Source organism: Pongo pygmaeus, chromosome 1, assembly GCF_028885625.2.
Source record: "Pongo pygmaeus isolate AG05252 chromosome 1, NHGRI_mPonPyg2-v2.0_pri, whole genome shotgun sequence".
Classification (NCBI taxonomy): domain Eukaryota; kingdom Metazoa; phylum Chordata; class Mammalia; order Primates; family Hominidae; genus Pongo; species Pongo pygmaeus.
Window position 1 is genome coordinate 12,492,713 of NC_072373.2, and position 19,857 is coordinate 12,512,569.

At 40.8% G+C, this 19,857-nt stretch overlaps 1 protein-coding gene across 2 annotated transcripts in view; it reads right to left on the reverse strand.

The window, feature by feature from the left end:
• Positions 1-19,857, reverse strand: part of ACTN2 (actinin alpha 2) — a 76,267-nt gene that overhangs the window by 40,152 nt on the left and 16,258 nt on the right. For both annotated transcript variants that reach the window (XM_054470873.2, XM_054470946.2), the window contains exons 2-4: positions 5,029-5,143; positions 3,991-4,110; positions 2,813-2,899 (exon numbers count right to left, since the gene is read on the reverse strand). In XM_054470873.2, coding sequence (XP_054326848.1) covers positions 2,813-2,899; positions 3,991-4,110; positions 5,029-5,143 — 322 coding nt within the window. The remainder of the gene's footprint in view (positions 1-2,812; positions 2,900-3,990; positions 4,111-5,028; positions 5,144-19,857) is intronic.

Sequence of the window (19,857 nt, forward strand, 5' to 3'; positions counted from 1 at the left end):
TGTGTGAACACTCTTGGGCCATGAATGTCAAACAAAGCTTTTTCCTTCTTCAATTGGTTACTACAATCAAAGCCAACCCTCCTCCAACCCCAAATCCAGTTTTAGGCTTTCAGCAAAAGGTTAACAAGCTTGTGTGAATTACGTACATTACTGGAAAACCTACTCCCGAAGGGTGTATGGGAAAGTGGAAATGAGGCCATTTGGCACAAACAGGTCCACACACAAAACCCTGATCATGCGTATAAAAAGCATGTTACAGATTGGCAGTAACATTTGTCATTGCATCACGAAGCACTGAATGACACCCAAAGGAGCTCCATCATCTACTTACATCTGCACTGCCTTCATCAACAGATATATTAATCTCTCATTTTCTTTTTCTTTTTTTTTTTTTTTTTTTTGAGACGGAGTCTTGCTCTGTTACCCAGGCTGGAGTGCAGTGGTGTGGTCTCAGCTCACTGCAACCTCCACCTCCCAGGTTCAAGCGATTCTCCTGCCTTAGCCTCCTGAGTAGCTGAGATTACAGGCACACGCCACCACACCTGGCTAATTTTTGTATTTTTAGTAGAAAGGGGATTTCACCACGTTGGCCAGGCTGGTCTCCAACTGCTGACCTCATGATCCACTCACCTTGGCCTCCCAAAGTGCTGGGATTACAGGCGTGAGCCACCGCGCCCAGCCTAATCTCTCATTTTCTTTCTTGGAAGAGGCTCATCGTTTTGTTGAAGGAAACTCACTCCTCAAAGAATCTGTTTCTAATAACAATGACTTTTTCAACATACCACACATCAACAACAAAGATGATTTTTCTATAGACTTACGGAAGTTAAATGAGGTTGTTAAACAAGTACTCCATTAAACGAAAGCAAATAAAAATATAAATTAGCAAACTAACATTATCTACTGTGTTGAACACTGCAGAACCATCTGCTTGAAGAGATTTAGGTACTTTTCTAATAAAATTATAATTTTTTAATGTTTAATTTCTTAGTCTTGTGAAGAGCAGATTAATATAGCATTTTATCGCAAAATTTTACAAAATATTGTGATTTAGCTATCTTGCTTTGGGCACGTTAATAACAATTTTGGGGAAAACTCTAATGGATAATACCATTCATACCTACACTTGAAATATAATTAAGTTTAAATTCATATTATCACTAATTTAAAATTTGTAACTAATCAGAAACAACTTGAGGTCAACTTCACCTCTGTAATATTTGTGGAAAAAGGATTTGCTAGACCAGCAACAGTGTGAACAAGATTTCTAAAAGTAGTATTTATTTAAAGTGGGTTCAACAGTTTAAATATTTAAATTTAGAAGTATACAAAAACTGATAAAATTATTACAACTTACAATTTTTAAATAAAGCAAGAATTTTAGGAAGCCTCTTGTTTCTTTCATTAGCATAAAGGAAGGTACTGTAATAGAACTATACTGTACAAAAGTTTTCAAAGTCAGACTATGTATTAATTCAAGCTGGCTGTCATTCCTGAGCTTGAATTGTTTTAATGCCATTAGATTTTAGTTTGACTTTTAGATGACATAAGTGGGTCTCCGGTGCCAGAAGGGAATAATTGAAGTGAATTTGAAGGTCCGTAAGGGCAAGTACTGCAGGCTTCATGTCAGCTGGTACAAGTAGGCAAAGTGTTGTTTCTTAATGTTTTTGGTTGATGAGTACCTAAAATCACTTAAAAAGACCAGAGTCTCACGTCTGTAATCCCAGCACTTTGGGAGGCCGAGGCAGGCGGATCATGAGGTCAGGAGATCGAGACCATCCTGGCTAACACGGTGAAACCCCGTCTCTACTAAAAATATGAAAAATTAGCCAGCGTGGTGGTGGGCGCCTGTAGTCCCAGCTACTCGCGAGGCTGAGGCAGGAGAATGGCGTGAACCCAGAAGGCAGAGCTTGCAGTGAGCCGAAATCACACCACTGAACTCCAGCCTGGGTGCCAGAGTGAGACTCCGTCTCAAAAAAAAAAAAAAAAAACCAGAGTCAGAGGCTACTCTGGCCTGGGCAGAATTATAAAAAATAACGTCTCCACCCCTTACCACTCAGGTACCTGGTTACCTACTGGATTACAGAGTCAGAAGGGGCCAAATAGTTGGACAATGCAGATAGCCCTGAAACACATTCTGCAGTTATACACTTTGTGATTTGAGGGCCAAACAGGCAAAGTTCTAATTTTAAGAATGCCAATTTGACACTTTTCAACAGTGCTGAATTCATCAAAATACTTGGGAGTGTAGTTGGTGTAAAAGACTAAAGATTTTTATCTTCAGTGGCAGTGTCAAGGATTAAGATTCTATGATAATGATGAAACAGTAGTTAGGCCAAAAGATACAGTGACAATAGAGGTCTTGTTTAAAAAGAAAAAGAAGAAAAAAGAAAAAGAGAGGGAGAGAGATAGGGAGGAAGAAAGTTAAGGAAATAACAAACATGGGTTGCAACAGATTCTTTTTTTATACCGGGGGAAAAAAAGTGTTTCAGTTGTAAGACTAAATAACTCTGCCATAGCTGTAAATTTACTAGTATAATAAGCAATCAAGAAGCTCAATAAATGCTCATTTTAAAAAGCAACTTCTGTTCTGAACATGTGCTCATCTTTTGCAAACCGATTCCACCCCCATGAATGAAACAGTGCTGCTGAGGTCTTTTCCTATACACATACAAAATTTATAAGAACCCACATACATGTCTCTCATTCAATCATGTAAGTGACTGTTGGACTTTAAAATATCTTGCTCAAATTTTAATTCACAAGCTCAATTTACAGATTATACAATTAGACTTTCAACCATGTCTTTTACCTTCAACCGAAATATCCTGAATAGCAAAGCGAAGGATGATGGTCCAGATCATACCCAGGGTCATTTTCACGTTGCCATCAACAATTTCTGCAGGTAAGAAAACAACAAATTAATGTAAAGATAACATAGTCAGTACATAACTTTTTTCCTATATATAAATTTTGACTTCAGAGCTATTGGAAAATGTGCATATGGAAAGACCAGTTTACGTTTTTATAAGCATCGCAGTGTGTCTGGTTATAAATACGGTATTCATAACCAAATGTCTCTAGTTTAAATAAATTCTAAGTTAATAATAAGCACAAATCTTGCATATGTATTATCAGTGAAAACCACCCAGGAGTTTCCAAAGTTTTAAGATGCAATAGCTAAGGATTTTTTTTTTTTTTTTTGAGATGGAGTCTCACTCTGTCGCCCAGGCTGCAGTGCAGTGACACAACCGTGGCTCACTGCAACCTCCGCCTCCTGGGATCAAGCAATTCTCCTGCCTCAGCCTCCTGAGTAGCTGGGACTACAAGGACTACAGGCATGCGCCACCACACCCAGCTAATTTTTTGTAAATTTAGTAGAGACGGGGTTTCACCATGTTGGCCAGGCTGGTCTTGAACTCCTAACCTCAGGTGATCTGCCCGCCTCAGCCTCTCAAAGTGTTGGGATGAGCATGAGCCACTGTGCCCAGCCACGAGCTAAAGTTTTAAATAATCAAATAAAGATAACACAGTCTCATCTTTACCCTGACCCTTCTTAACGGCGTTCCGCAGCTGACAAGTAGCAGGACTCAGTCGTGCATACAGAGATATGGGTGGAAATCTCAGCTCCCGCTGACCTCACCAAATTCCCAGTCTCCCACAGAGAACAAAGAGGACACTTCCTTCCTATTAGTTAGTTCTTATTAAGAGTCATTGGGATGTGTAAGTTCTTTCTCAGTCCTTTAAGTCTTCTGAAGATGACAGCATTATATTTAATTCTATGCTTTACAAAGAACCTAGAGCTTAGTCTCCCACTCATGGTACCATTTGTTCTTATCTTTGTGCACCGAGCGCCCTAGGAGAGAGCCTGATACAAGGCAGGTACAGTAAATGGTGAAAGGGAGGGAAGAAGGGGAGAATTCAAGTTGCAGCCCACACCTACGCTATGAGGTCAGTGTGGCAGACAGGACCACCCACCACACCTCTCACCTTCTGCGCCGATGGACACCAGTTTCACCCCTTTGCTGGCTATGTAATCCAAAGCTTTGTTGACATTAGCAATTTTGTGGAACCGCATTTTTCCCCGGTCAGGTTTGGGCAGCCTTTCCCCTGTTGGATGAAAAGAGAATCATGCAGACAGAGACAGTGACCTCTTTATGCGGAATCAAGATGCCAAAACTAAGCATCCATTTTTTCCTTAAAAAGAGATGGTTACATGACTATTTCTGATGTGTGCCTGGTCTCTCTAAATCACAGCAATGAGGGAACACTAACCCAAAAACTTTCAGAATCAAATGGACCAGCAGGGAGCCATACTATGAAGGACACATGCTTTTCAGATCTGCAGGAAGAGTCTGGTTTGGCCCACGATCCAACTTACAAATGAGTAAAAAGAGAAGCTTGTTAGAGTCCCTGGAGTATTCAGAGTTGCTGGCTAACGGTTAGAGGAAGTCAGGATGGCCTAGTTAAAATCACAGAGGTGGCTGCCAGGGCTCGTTCGACACCTGATTATGAAGATATATGGATCAGGGCAGATCTGCCATAATCCTTCCCAGTCACACTTCTCTAAAGGTGATCCATTCTCTAGTCCAAAGTCTAAATCAGCCAATTGAAATTCAGGACAAATCATAGCCCCACTGGGATTTTAGCTTATATGTTCAGAGTTCTGCCAACATGTACAGTAGATTTTTGGATACAAGCTGATTCCTGGAATACACTATAGCTGGACGAAGAGTAGAAAGGGCAGCATGGAGGGAGTCATGTGAAGTCATTTTTTCTTCTCTTATTTTGTTTCAAGCTTGGTGGTATAAATATTATTTTAATAAGTCATTTTTAAAGAGAATTCACTCCTTTTTTAGAACAGAAAAATAACTCCGGGCAGATTGTTCTTTGGAAGGTTTTCTTTGGCAATAATACCACGTTCTTGCCCAGCCAAGTTCAAAGCAAACTTCTGATGTAGTCATCTTTAAATAGATGCTCACCTACTGATAACACATGAAAGCATAGGATGGGATATATAACACCAACCTGAGATGACTTCCAAAAGCAGCATGAGCTTAAGGCCATTCCTGAAGTCTTCTTCGATGTTCTCAATCTGGGTGCCAGCTTTCCTTAGGTGGGAGTTACACCAGGCAGTGAAGGTCTGCAAAGAAAACCAAACATGGTTTAGCACAGGCCCATGGGATTTCAGATCCCCTCCTCACAGACAACACTTGACACCTTACACGTTCTTGGAAATCTACAAGGCTGGGGCTGCTTGGGCTTCTAGAGGATGGAGAATTTGATGAAAAGAAGAACTGGAAACCCAAAAGAATGATTTTAGTAAATTTTCCACTTTAGAGACAAAAACTCTCTTATTGGTTATTCCAACCTGAAGAATTTTTGCCTTCCGTTTAAAAAGACACTACATTTATACCTGTATCTTCACCTTTTAAAAACCTTTTACTTTGTAGAAAAGATAGATTAAATTAAGATGTGCTTATTTCTTGCTCACAAATATGCAAAATATGCTTGCTTGCAGCAGAATAGATGAATAAATAACAGTGTTTTGTTTTGTTTTGTTTTGGAGACAGGGTCATCCAGCTCTGTCACCCAGGCTGGAGAACAGTGGTGTGATCACGGCTCACTGCAGCCTCAACCTCCCAGGCTCAACTGATCTTCCTGCCTCAGCCCCCTAAGTAGCTGGGACTATAAGCATGCACAATCACACCTAGTTAATTTTTTTTTAGAGATGGGGTCTTGCTATGTTGCCCAGGCTGGTCTCAAACTCCTAGACTCAAGCAATCCTCTTGCCTCAGCCTCCCAAAGTGCTGGGATTACAGGCATGAGCCACCATGCAGTCTAAATAATGTTTAAAGAATGTTCAAAGGCCAGGTGTGATGACTCACGCCTGTAATCCCAGCACTTTGGGAGGCTAAGGCAGGCAGATCACTTGAGGTCAGGAGTTTGAGACCAGCCTGGCCAACATGGTAAAACCCCATCTCTACTAAAAATACAAAAATTAGCTGGGTGTGGTAGCGTGCACCTGTAGTCCCAGCTACTCAGGAGGCTGAGGCAGGAAAATAGCTTGAAACCAGGAGGCAGAGGTTGCAGTGAGCCAAGATCACATGACTGCACTCCAGCCTGGGTGACAGAGTGAGACTCCACCTCAAAAAAGAAAAAAAAAAATGTTCAAAACATCTTGCTTTAGAGGAGAGGGTGGGTGATATTGTGTAGCAGAAAGAAGAGAGAAGGGACCCATAACCAGTGATAACCTAGAACTAGTTTATATTGGGTGAACAACAGTTTTAAGCTACTAATTAAATCAATTAAACAAATTTGCAGTATAGTCTATCATTGAAAAAATAGTAACAATAACCTCCTACAAGCATATTCCAAGCACTGGAATAGATCCTGGATCTCAAAGGTGACTATATTCAACCCCGCCTTTGGAAGGGATCACAGTCCAGTCATATTAACAAATTACTAGGGCAAATCTTCAGCTGAAAATGGACCATATATTAAGTGACATCCAAAGTTATTCTGTTTATTTTTCCAGCTTCTTTTAACTTGGCTTCCACTTGTGCCCTATTTCCTGCCAAAACCAGATTAGAAATGTTTCTGGCAGCTGCTGGCTAAGCATGTAAAATGTCCCCTCATCCCACAACAGCTGCTGGGCTTGAGAACAAAGTACCTGGCACATCAAACTGGGGAGTAGGGGACACACAAACAGGGTTTGTGTTCAAGATGAAAACGTCAAGCTATCAAAAACAGGCTGCTTCTAAGTCAGACTTCAGAAAGACAAAGTGTCTGTAAAATGATTTTCCTGGGTAATAAAGAGGATTTTCAAATCTGACTAATAGTTCCTCCTTTCAAGAAGGAGGTGACAGCATTTAATTCAAGGACAAAAAAAAAAAAAAAAAAAAGAAGGGATTTTTTGGATTTACAGTAATAAATTTTACCTTGAGAGCCTAAACTAACAATGATTTCTAAGCTTTAGTCAGGTCTAAACAGAAAAGATACTCTAAGCCATACACTTCATTTTTTTTTTTTTTTTTTTTTTTTTTTTTTTTTGAGATGGAGTCTTGCTTATCTCCCAGGCTGGAGTGCAGTGGCGTGATCTCGGCTCACTGCAACCTCTGCCTCCTGGGTTCAAGTGATTCTCCCGCCTCAACCACCCTAGTAGCTAGGAATACAGGTGCCTGCCACCACACCTAGCTAATTTTTGTATTTTTAGTAGAGACGGGGTTTTGCCATGTTGGCCAGACTGGTCTTAAACTCCTGACTTCAGGTGATCCGCCTGCCTCGGCCTCTCAAAGTGCTGGGATTACAGGCATAAGCCACCACACTCGGTCTTAAGCCACATACTTTAGATCTATACCCAATCAATGTGGTAGCTCCTAGCCACAAGTAGCCACTTAAACTTAGACTAATTAAAATAAAATTTAAAAATTAGCTCCTCAGTTGCACAAGTCATGTTTTAAGTGATCAAAAGCCACATGTGGCTAGTAGTATTGGATGGTGCAAATATACAACATTCCTATCATCACAGAAAATTCTATTGGACAACACTATAGATAATTAAGTTTTGTTTTTTGAAGGTAAGATTATGATAAGAATTCATTATTTATTTTTTAACATATTAATTTTATGTATTTATTTTTTGAATGAGTAATAAGTTTCCTTGGTTCAAAACTTCAAGTGGTAACGGGGTGGGGGGAGGGGGGAGGGATAGGATTAGGAGAGATATCTAATGTTAAATGACGAGTTAATAGGTGCGGCACACCAACATGGCACATGTATACCTAAGTAACAAACCTGCACGTTGTGCACATGTACCCTAAACCTTAAAGTATAATTAAAAACAAAAAAGGAAAAAAAAATTCAAGTGGTACAAAAGGGTTTAAAAAAAATCCATCCTCTCACCTTTGTTCCTTGGCTACCCAATGCCCTACTCCATGAGGAATGAAGCTATCAGTCTCTCGCATATCCCTTCAGTGGTATCTGTGTATACATAAACACACAGTGAGGAATGAAGCTATCAGTCTCTCGCATATCCCTTCAGTGGTATCTGTGTATACATAAACACACAGTGAGGAATGAAGCTATCAGTCTCTCGCATATCCCTTCAGTGGTATCTGTGTATACATAAACACACAGTGAGGAATGAAGCTATCAGTCTCTCGCATATCCCTTCAGTGGTATCTGTGTATACATAAACACACAGTGAGGAATGAAGCTATCAGTCTCTCGCATATCCCTTCAGTGGTATCTGTGTATACATAAACACACAGTGAGGAATGAAGCTATCAGTCTCTCGCATATCCCTTCAGTGGTATCTGTGTATACATAAACACACAGTGAGGAATGAAGCTATCAGTCTCTCGCATATCCCTTCAGTGGTATCTGTGTATACATAAACACACAGTGAGGAATGAAGCTATCAGTCTCTCGCATATCCCTTCAGTGGTATCTGTGTATACATAAACACACAGTGAGGAATGAAGCTATCAGTCTCCTGCATATCCCTTCAGTGGTATCTGTGTATACATAAACACACAGTGAGGAATGAAGCTATCAGTCTCCTGCATATATCCCTTCAGTGGTATCTGTGTATACATAAACACACAGTGAGGAATGAAGCTATCAGTCTCCTGCATATCCCTTCAGTGGTACCTGTGTATACATAAACACAGTGAGGAATGAAGCTATCAGTCTCTCGCATATCCCTTCAGTGGTATCTGTGTATACATAAACACACAGTGAGGAATGAAGCTATCAGTCTCTCGCATATCCCTTCAGTGGTATCTGTGTATACATAAACACACAGTGAGGAATGAAGCTATCAGTCTCTTGCATATCCCTTCAGTGGTATCTGTGTATACATAAACACACAGTGAGGAATGAAGCTATCAGTCTCTTGCATATCCCTTCAGTGGTATCTGTGTATACATAAACACACAGTGAGGAATGAAGCTATCAGTCTCTCGCATATCCCTTCAGTGGTATCTGTGTATACATAAACACACAGTGAGGAATGAAGCTATCAGTCTCTTGCATATCCCTTCAGTGGTATCTGTGTATACATAAACACACAGTGAGGAATGAAGCTATCAGTCTCTCGCATATCCCTTCAGTGGTATCTGTGTATACATAAACACACAGACACACATGTCTTTTTTTTCCCTTTGGTCCCTTTAACACAAATCATAGGATACACATCGTTCTATACTTTGCTTGGCACAGTGGCTCATGCCTGTAATCCCAGCACTTTGGGAGGCCAAAGTGGGTGGATCACTTGAGATCAGGAGTGCGAGACCAGCCTGACCAACATGGAGAAACCCTGTCTCTACTAAAAATACAAAACTAGCTGTACATGATGATGCACACCTGTAATCCCAGCTACTCGGGAGGCTGAGGCAGGAGAATTGCTTGAACCCGGGAGGCAGAGGTTGCAGTGAGCCAAGATCGTGCCATTGCACTACAGCCTGGGAAACAAGAGTGAAACTCCGTCTCAAAAGAAAAAAAAAAAAACAATGAAACAAATGAACAATATATATAACCTAGAGATCATTCCATATCAGTAGAAATTCTTTGTTTTTATGGCTGTATAGTATTCCACTGTAGTGTATAAACTGTATTTTATGTAACTAGCTCCCTATGAATGAATATTTGGGTTGTTTCCAGATAATTAAGTTATTACAGTAAAATACACCCCAGGCCCCATCTTCAGCAAGTAAAATTACTTTAAAGGAATTTTTAAAACTGACAATATTAAGATTAATCACATACCTGAGTTTTTGGGAAAGGCACAAAAGAACAGTAGGTTGTTAAAAAAAAAAAAAAAGCAACTGATGGAGAGAACATATAATGATATAAACATTTATAAAGTTTTTAAAATTTAAATTCTACTTAAAAAGTGGGCAAATATTGCTGGTGAAAGTCATCATACTTTGTCTGTTATTTAAGTCTCTTCATAATACAGGCATCAGAAGCACTTCTGGATATATCCCTAAAAGCTGCTCAAGAAATCCCAAGCTTGCTGACCCCACACCACAGAAAGTCTGTTTGAAACTACCTGTTTTTTGTTTGTTTGTTTGTTTCTGTAAAGAGATAAGAAGGTCTCGCTCTGTCACCCAGGCTGGAGTGCAGTGGTGCTATCACAGCTCACTGCAGCTTTGAATTCCTGGGCTCAGCGATCCTCCCACCTCAGCCTCCTGAGTGATACTACCTTTTTATAGATATACATACAATGAAGGTAATTTACCATAGGTAATTATCCACTTGTTCAAATCCAGAGAAGGTCAATTTATTTAGTTAAGCCTAATGAAGTTTCCCTATCTTTAATGAATACTCATAAGAGTCAACAAAGGTGGTGACTAACTTAAATGCAGAAAAAAGACTCCAGCTGTTCTGTGGTAATAGCTTATAAAGAGCCCAGTGCCCTTTGAAAATGAATTTTAAGCTTTATTAGAATGTTTAATTTTTATTCTATTTCCTGTTTTAATTACCATTGCCTAGGGAGACTGTTCCTACGCATCCCCTATCACCCCTGTTTCCGTGAAAAGTCTGTTAATCATGGAGAAGATAAAAACAACAGTAGCAACAAAACCCCACACATCTGACTCGAAGCCTTCTTTGTGAACTTTCTTGTTGTTTGTATTGCAACATGCATCTTCAGGGTTCTTGAAAAGTAAACCTCAGAGAACTAAAGTGGGAATGAAAGTGGGTCCACGCGATTCTGGAGGCAGGCTCTTCAGCTTAAAACAGATTACCAAGCCATATGTCCTTTCTTAAGGGAAATGGTGCTTTACTGAATCAGACACAGACCATGGAGGAAAGAGGCCAATGTCTCCTCAACTTATAGCTCAATCCAGAAGCTGCCCTGGCACATGCGGAACCCTCTAACCTCCTCTCTTGTTTTCAACTTAAAGCCTCCTCTACCTCTCTCCTGAATAACAGCTTATTCCCTGTTTCTCTGCACCTAGCCATAAATATAAACACTTTCAGCATCCCAAAAGTAGGCACATAAAAAGTTTCAGAGCCACAAAAAGAAGACCGAGATGGGAAACCACAAAACCATCTATCCCCAGAAAGAAAAGACAGATGTTTGCAGTCCTGGCTGGGCGTGGTGGCTCACACCTGTAATCCCAGCATTTTGGGAGGCCGAGGTGGGTGGATCACTTGAGGCCAGGAGTTCAAGACCAGCCTGACCAACACGGTGAAACCCCACCTCTACTAAAAATATAAAAACTTAGCCTGGCATGGTGGCGCATGCCTGTAATCTCAGCTACTCAGGAGACTGAGGCAAGAATCGCTTGAACCCAGGAGGCGGAGGCTGCAGTGAGCCAAGATGGTGCCACTGCACTCCAGCTTAGGCAACAGAGTGAGCCTCTGTCGCAAAAAAAATAAAAATAAAAAATAAAAAGACATGTTTCTAGTCCTTACCACCCACCACAGAAGTTAAGACAAAGCTAAGGAAAACAGTATTCAACAGTGTTCTATAGATGGAAATGCGGTGGAAGACAGTCTCACTATGTATATTCCTTAGACAGCTGGAACAAATATTAGGATCTCTTTCCTAAACATAAAGAATTGCAACCAGTGAGTCCCTGGCCAGGGTGTGCAGTCTGTGGGTGCAGATGCTCTCCACTGGCTATACAGGCCTTCCCTGGATGCAGATGGAAACTCTCCTGGGCACCACGTTCCTGTGCCTTGGAGTCATGCAGATGCTTTCATGTGTAAGGAATGAAGGATACTCAAATGATCAGCAGTCTCTGCCTCCATTATATTCCTGAACATGATCTAGAACAGTGGTCCCCAACTTTTTTGGCACCAGGGACCGGTTTCGTGGAAGACAATTTTTCCACGGATGGGGGGGTAGGGAAGGGGGATGGTTTCAGGTTGAAACTGTTCCACCTCAGATCATCAGGCATTTGATTCTCATAAAGAGTGCACAACGTAGATTTCTGGCACACACAGTTCACAGTAGGGTTTGCACTCCTATGAGAATCTGATGCTGCCGCTGATCTGACAGGAGGCAGAGCTCAGGTGGTAATTCGGGCCATGGGGAGCAGCTTCTGCTCACTTGGTCATCCGCTGCTCACCTCCTGCTGTGCAGCCCGGTTCCTAACAGGTCATGGACCAGTACCAGTCCACAGTCCGGGGTTTGTGAGCCCCTGATCTGGAGACCCAGAGGATGTTCCTCAACCTCCAAAACATGGTGGTTGAGGAAATATCAGTTGAAGGGGTTTTCCAGAAGCATTTGCTGGCTACAATTGTCAGTCTCATTCAATGGCTTGGAGGACTTGCTAGCAAAGTCCCTAATCCATGGGAACTACAAGAGTATTGCTTTTCTCAAAGTGAAATTATGTAACAGGACAATCAGCACAATGTGCTTAACGGCAAAAAGAAAATGTGCATGTCCTTACTGAATTGTTGAGACAAACCAGTGTTATTCAATCGCTATGCATTTGTATTTTATTTCTTTTTAAGTTAATGAAGCCTATAGTCACATCAACCTACATTCCCTAAGGTAAAGGTAGGAAAAGTCTTTTAATCAAAATGAGTGAAAAATGTGATTTATTTACATCATCCTCTTTGACTACGCATATGCACAATTTTACCTAGAAGAGATTATTACCTAGGTACACAGTCGGGGACCTGAAAAATCAATCATGAGTCTGACATGGTTCCCTGAATATCAGTCCATTTCACTTTTCAGTGAATTATTAATTCTTTTAGCAGTACGGTTCTAAGCCTGGGCTGGCTTCTGTAAAACTATCTGTTCAACCTTCATCATTCCATTTTCTCCAAAAAAAAAAAAAAAAAAGGCAACATATCTATACATTTCCTTTATACTTCTTTAACTAGCTTTTTCTTTAGTAATAATTACATAAAATAATCATTTCAGATCACATTTCCTAAAATGGAAACTCATCCCAGACACAGGGCTTTTCTGAATGAAATGAACCAGAGTCTGCTGAGGACTGGGATACCCGGGCACAGCAGAAAACTCAGGGGTGAGCAGGCCTGAAGAACACGTAGCTTTTAAACCTACCAATTATAAGACAGCATTGTCTGTCAGGTGAAAAATGGTCTGGGGTGCTGCTGAGTGTTCTCTGTTGAAGTTGCATATCATTTACTTTCCTCAGGGAGCTGAGACATCAAGAGGTCTGCTCGGTCAATTCCAAGCCTTCCCCAACACTCATCACAACCTGCATCCTGTGGGGTGGGACAACCAAGCCCCAGCTATAGCAGCAGTGGTCCCCGAGATGGGGCACAGAGGACAGGCAGAGCTCGGTCCAGCCTGCAGTCATGGCTCAGAACTCGAATTGTATTTCTGACTCTGACACCATGCAATTATTTGTCCTTCACATCCTGATTCTTTCCCAGCTATATATATATATACACATATATGTACATATATACAGTCATTTGTCATGATCAGCTTTATGAAATAGTTCAAAAGATCACTGCGAGGAGAAGAAAGAGGCCGGCCAACACTACCTGTGTGTCACGAGGGTTCTGAACACCCTCTCGTGTGAAACTACCGGAAACCATTGGAAACCACAACTCTGTTAAACTGCTGTTCTAAAAATGCTCCATTTATTTTTTTATTTATAGCAATCACTTTAATAGTGTTCTTTTCCACTTCACAAATTCCCAATTTGCCAAGATTACCTCTAATCAGTTTCCTGGTTCTTTCTAAATATTAGAAAAGTAAGGAGGCTCTGGAAAGCTGCATATGTTGTAAAAATCACGGACTAAAGTGGAAGAGAAAGGTCAAAGCCATCTCTCCAGTGCAATTTCAGCTTTACCCTTAAGAAAGGAGGCTCTGCCCTCATAGAGAATAGGTGGCCTAACCGTCTGTGAGGGCAAAAAGTCCTGCAATCTGCGTGGAGCAGAACATACTGGTTCACTACAGAGCGTCTCAATCTCCCCAGCCAGCAAGGCCCAAAAGGTACATACATCACACGAACTGCACTGGATGCAGTAACATCTCAACCAATGAGCCGCCCCAGAATCACCAGCAGCAACCTTACATTTAAATGTTCAGACACTCAGCCATCTTGAAAAACATTTAGAGAGTGTTGGCATCTACACTAAAATCAAGAAAGTCTACATTAACATCAAGGAAGTTCTCTAGATCCAGAAGCCACTCACAGTGGTGACTAACCATTCGGCATAACGAAAACTGAATAATCATGACTTTGAAAATATCCCTCCAAATCTTCAATGTTGCCAAGTACTCAGATACACCTTTCAACTATCTACACAAAATTTTAAAAATTTAATCAAAGTAAGGATTATGTAAATGAGTGTGTTAATCCCAAGGATTTTGCTTGTGCTACAATCAATTATCAGGATGTCCTGGAAGTCCATTCGAGGCCTTAATGTTCTCATAACTTACATAACTAGGCATCTAGCTATGCAGCAGCCCTTTTATTCTCTGCCCACGAATCTCTGCTTGGTCTCCAAGGTCCTATTAGATAACATGGTATGCAACAGCTCAGTTCAGCAATCCCTAAAAAAACACAGCCCTTAAATCTGAACCCTGGCTTCGTGTCCAGCTTAGCGTCTAGTGTGGATAAGTCGGCTCTTCTCTCTGTGGCTTGTTCCCTCCCCCAAGAAACGCACTATGATGGCCGAGTGCGGTGGCTCACGCCTGTAATCCCAGCACTTTGGAAGGCCGAGGCGGGTGGATCACGAGGTCTAGGAGTTCGAGACCAGCCTGGCCAATATGGTGACACCCTGTCTCTACTAAAAATACAAAAATTAGCCGGGCATGGTGTCTTGCGCCGGTAGTTCCAGCTACTCGGGAGGCTGAGGCAGAAGAATTGCTTGAACCCAGGAGGCGGAGGTTGCAGTGAGCCAAGATGGTGCCACTGCACTCCAGCCTGGGTGATAGAGTGAGACTCCATCTCAAAAAAAAAAAAGAAAAGAAAGAAAAGAAAAGCACTATGAATCTAACTCAATTAGTTTGCTGTGAGGTACGATGGATTATAAGAGACTAGGAAACATTTCTATGTGCCATAAAAATACAAAGAAGAGCAATCAGTGACGGCAATTCCAAGAAACTTGAGTGGTGCCGTGGGGTTTAAACTGAAAGAGAATTAAATCATTCTAAAATCTTACTCAGGTAGGGCGAGATTGCTCAGAAAAATAAAGACAGCCTATAGTCACGATTTAAGCCTACTTGAGCATAGGAGATATTCCGCCTCCAATAACTAAGGAAAAACATGCTGTTGCTTAGCACAATTCATGGAATGTTGCTGCAGAAAGAAAAGGGGTGCAAGAAGGTCTGTGATCTAAGAATCCAGAACCCTGCCAATTCTTCATCTTTTCCAGATTCATCACAAGTATTCATACCCCTGCTGGAGAGCAAAGAGCATCATTAACATATCTTCATTTCCTCTGGTTAGAAAGTGTTTAGAACATCCTTTTTTACCTATAGGGGGCAAAAATATTGCCCACGCAATTGAAATAAACTTATTATTAAGGGACAATTAAAATAATGGGTGACATTTGAATCATGACTTGGTTCATAATACACCAGGTCCAAAGAGCCTTAAAATTAACTCTTGTAAAAAGGCAAATCCCATTGCTTTCCATTGCAAAAGGAAGACCCACAACCAGTTTCCCAGGCTGTTACTTATCTGTATGCATACATATTATTAATCAAACAACCCAACACAAGGTAGTCTCTAATCCTGCCTTATTCACCTCTGCCATCACTCAGAAAACCCAGCACCCAGCAGGTGTACCTGCATTTGCACACACAGAGCCTGTACCTATTAAAGTTTTCAATACTTCCAAGTTTAAACTGTGATGATCTCAGTTATAAATAAAGTGGAACTTCAACAGTATCAAAAAGCTGCTTTTATTAGGTTGGTGCAAAAGTAATTGCAGTTTTTACCATCAAAAGTAGTGAGTAAAATAATAGCTTGAGTTCCAGTTACATTGATATAGACACTGATATATACACTGATACATACCCAAAGACAAGGTAAGAGAAAGAAAGAGAGGTAGCCTTTTGTTCTGTCGATTCTCCCCGACAAACTCTGCCTGTATGCAGGATTCAGAGTCTCTTTCTACCCAATGCCATTGTATATCTAATGATCTCAAATTAAAGGGTAGGAAAGCTCACAAACAACTCAAGCATTTTCCAAGGCACCATGACCACCACCATTTGAACATTCTAAGAAATGCTGGTGAAAGTGACACACAGAGAAGCAGGGATCTTTGTTTTGGGCTCTGGACAGTGGCATTCAGTAACTATTTGTTGAATAAGATCCATTTGTCAGACTTTCTGGAACCAATCAAAGAGGATAGAAGTCAACATTTTTTTTTAATAAAAAGAAACCTGAGAAGCTAAAAATGTGTATCTGCTCAAGTTCCAGGTTTTTAAAATTTATTATTATCATATCAAACTTAACTACAGAATCCTTAAATGTTAAGAAAGATTCTATAATCTTGCCAAGAAAAAAAAAAAGAAAATACCTTGCAAAAATAACAGGCAACCTCACAGCTGAGGATACCTAAAAATAGAATCAGGCTAATGGATGACACTTTAAGTGGAGAGGTTAAAGATGGTTCTCCCAGCACTTGAAAAGACTGTCTTATCCAGATCTGGTTTTAATCAAATTCTGCACCACAAATTTCAGGCTTCCACTGCCAGGCTCACAACACTGATTTCCATTTAGTCCATGGGCTATTCAAAATACAGAAAGAAAGACACTAAGCTCTGAGACTGTATAACAGGAAACACTCTTTTCAGGGTTTTCAACAAAGCCAAATCTAGCCCCGACTAATACTGGTTTGGGGAATGACCTCTCCGATATATGGAATCACCCCCATAACTTCCAGAAAGGATGGAAACTATGGAATTTGGAAAGGTGAAATGCCTGATAAGGCGACTTCATACAGGGAAAAATCTATGCTCCAATGGGAAACTTGTGCATTGTCCATAAGGAGCCCTTCTAGGCTCTTCTACAAATCTACAGGTCACAGACAACTGATAGCAATGCAAAATAATTCTGTCTACAGACATTCAAATAAATCAAAGTAGAGGGACACTCCTCCTCCCACAGAAAAAAGGGCCCCTCCATGTGCACATTCATTTCACTCCCACTCCACAAATGTGTCTTACTCTTTGGATGCTCTTTTGGACTGGTTGTAATGGCTTACCAGTTTTCTCATTAATGAGTTGGAGAACATCTTTAAATATTCATCTTTATATTTGTACGAGAGTCATGATTCTACTTTTTAGAACTGTATTTTAATATTTTCTGGGTCTTTCTTCTAAGAAGAGTCCAACATTCCAATAAGCTAAAATATTCATTTTCTGATACAAATTTTATTAGTTTCTGTGATATTATATATATATATATTTATACGCACACAGGTATATATATATGTTTTGTCCATTGTTCCTGGCTCATAACTCTCATAGCCCTTGTTACAGTCTTTTGCTGTCATGTTAGGGTGGCTCAGGCCTCAGAAGGAGGCTTTCCCTAGAGGGACTCTGATTTTCCCTTGCCTTTCTGGCTTGGAGCTGGCCATAAAGCAATGATCTGACCTACCTTATCTGACTGTAGGTCATAAGACCCTCATTTCAGAAGAAGTCCTGCCACAAACCTGGGAGAAAGGAGGCTGCACAGAGAGGCTAAGAAGAGTCTGAACAGGCAGGCCTTGCGGGATTTCCGCTCAGCCTATTAGTATTAGATCACAGCCTTTTTGCCCAATCACATTTCCCTGTGGTTCTCCAAGCTTCAATTATGCCTATCCAGTGAGGTCTCCTTCAAAAGCCCACGAGGATGGAGTTTGGAGAGCTTCCAGGTAACTGAACACATGGAGGTTCCCGGAGGGTGACCTGCTGGGAAGGGCACAGAAGCTCTGCACCCCTTCCCCCCATACCTCACCCTATGCATCTCCTCATCAGTATCCTTTTACATCTCCCGTATCATAAGCCAGTAAATCTAAGTACCTGTTTCCTTGAGTTCTGTGAGCTGCTCTAGCAAATTGATCAAACCCAAAGAGGCATGAGAACCCCAATTTTAAGTTGGTTGGTCATTAGTTCTGGAGGCCTGGACTTGAGATGGTGTCTGAAGGGGGGCAGTCTTGCGGGACTGAGCCCTCAACCTGTGGGATCTGATGCAATCACCAAACGGACAGTGTCAGAATCAAATACACTGGAGTACACCCAGCTAGCGTACGGATTGCCTGCTTGGTGTACCGGGTGGCTGAAAGCGGGAGGAGACCACACACATTTGGTCACAGAAGTCTTCTGGGTTGATTGTTGCGGTGTGAGAAGAGAAAAAACAGTTTGAGTTTTTTCCACACTCAACTTCCATGAAGACAGAGAGTGATTAATACACAAGAATGATACACAGAACTGACGTCCATCATATGTTGATCTCTAATTACAGTATGCTTCCCTTGTCCTGTGAAACTAACGACTGTCTTAAGTTGAAGCTTAAGGCAGTTCCTTTTCCATGTCAAATTCTACATTTAAAACTCCATATGCATCCTCATGTTCTCTCTTATCCTGATCACCATAAATAATACTAAATTTGGGTTGAATTATTTAGCATTTTTCCTATTTCATAAAGATCTTACATTTATCAAGAAGCTAAAGTATTTCCATCTGTTAATTTCCTTCCTGCTTAAGAAAATTTCCTACAAACATTTTATTACCATTTGCAGAAGTCCTTAACACTCAGTCTCCTAATTCTGATTTTTCAGCTGCAATTACTTATCTCTACCTCTCTTTAATCCTCAAATTAGAGTGAAGCAACATAACAAGGTCACCAAACATTCGGAGCTGTGGATTCCTGAAGCTAGTTTGCAATTCAATCTAGCTCTACATTAATTCTAAGGGCGTTTTAAAATTCTTGAAACAAGATTTTAATTATTTTAAAAAAAAAAAAGAGCATTCTCTCTCCTAAATGAGGGTTAGCAAATGATCCTGATGAAACCCTCCCCCCACCTTTTAACTGTTAAATTCAAGAGTTAAGACTAGAAATATGAAGATTCTTCCCAAACTATTTTAGGGCTAGAAGCATATGTTAAACTAACCAAATTATCTTTAGAATCAAAGTCTAAGACATGTTTGCTCTAAAAGGCAAAAAAAAAAAAAAAAAAAAAAAAAAAGGTAGTAGGCCCAAAGGAACGCATGAAAGCTATTGGTGCCTGGTCATCTGAGCTTCAAGATTTTCTAAGCCAGGAGCCTGACTTAGCCACTAGCTGAATGTTGTGTGGGGTCACACCTGCCTCCCCCAGGCTGGCACAAACTACGTGGAGAATTCCTTTGAGGACTTTCTGGTAAGTAACCATATTAAGGCTCCCAACAAACAGCATTACATCTGATTGATCCTGAGCTGTGCTTCTCAAAATAACTTGTTCCCTTGGAGCCTGGGTAATTACGTGCAAGATGTGGCTCTGTGACAGGGCAGACCCAACTGTTGCTCAGTTTTAGGCAGCAGCAGCAGCATTTATTGTACTTTCCTCATTCTCTTCTTAGGGATGAATTCAAGCTAAAAGAAAAGCACACTGATGATTCTCCTCTCAACCCATCCGGCAACTGGGGAAGCAGCTTGTACTACACAGACAGCAAAATAAATATTCTTTAATTTAAGTTCACCATACTGCTACTATTTTCAGGGACCCAAATAAATGGCTGCCTACACACAGAGATGCAAGCATTCATTTAGAATGAAACAGCTCTCTATAATACACCATATTCTCTGCATTGCTGTCCCAGACCAGAGAACAATTCTAAGTAAGGAACAGCCCACAGTCAGGTACAGCTATAGCTTTCCCCTACATATGGGGAAAACTCTGATTAACATATGCAATAAAAACAGAGAAGCTGGG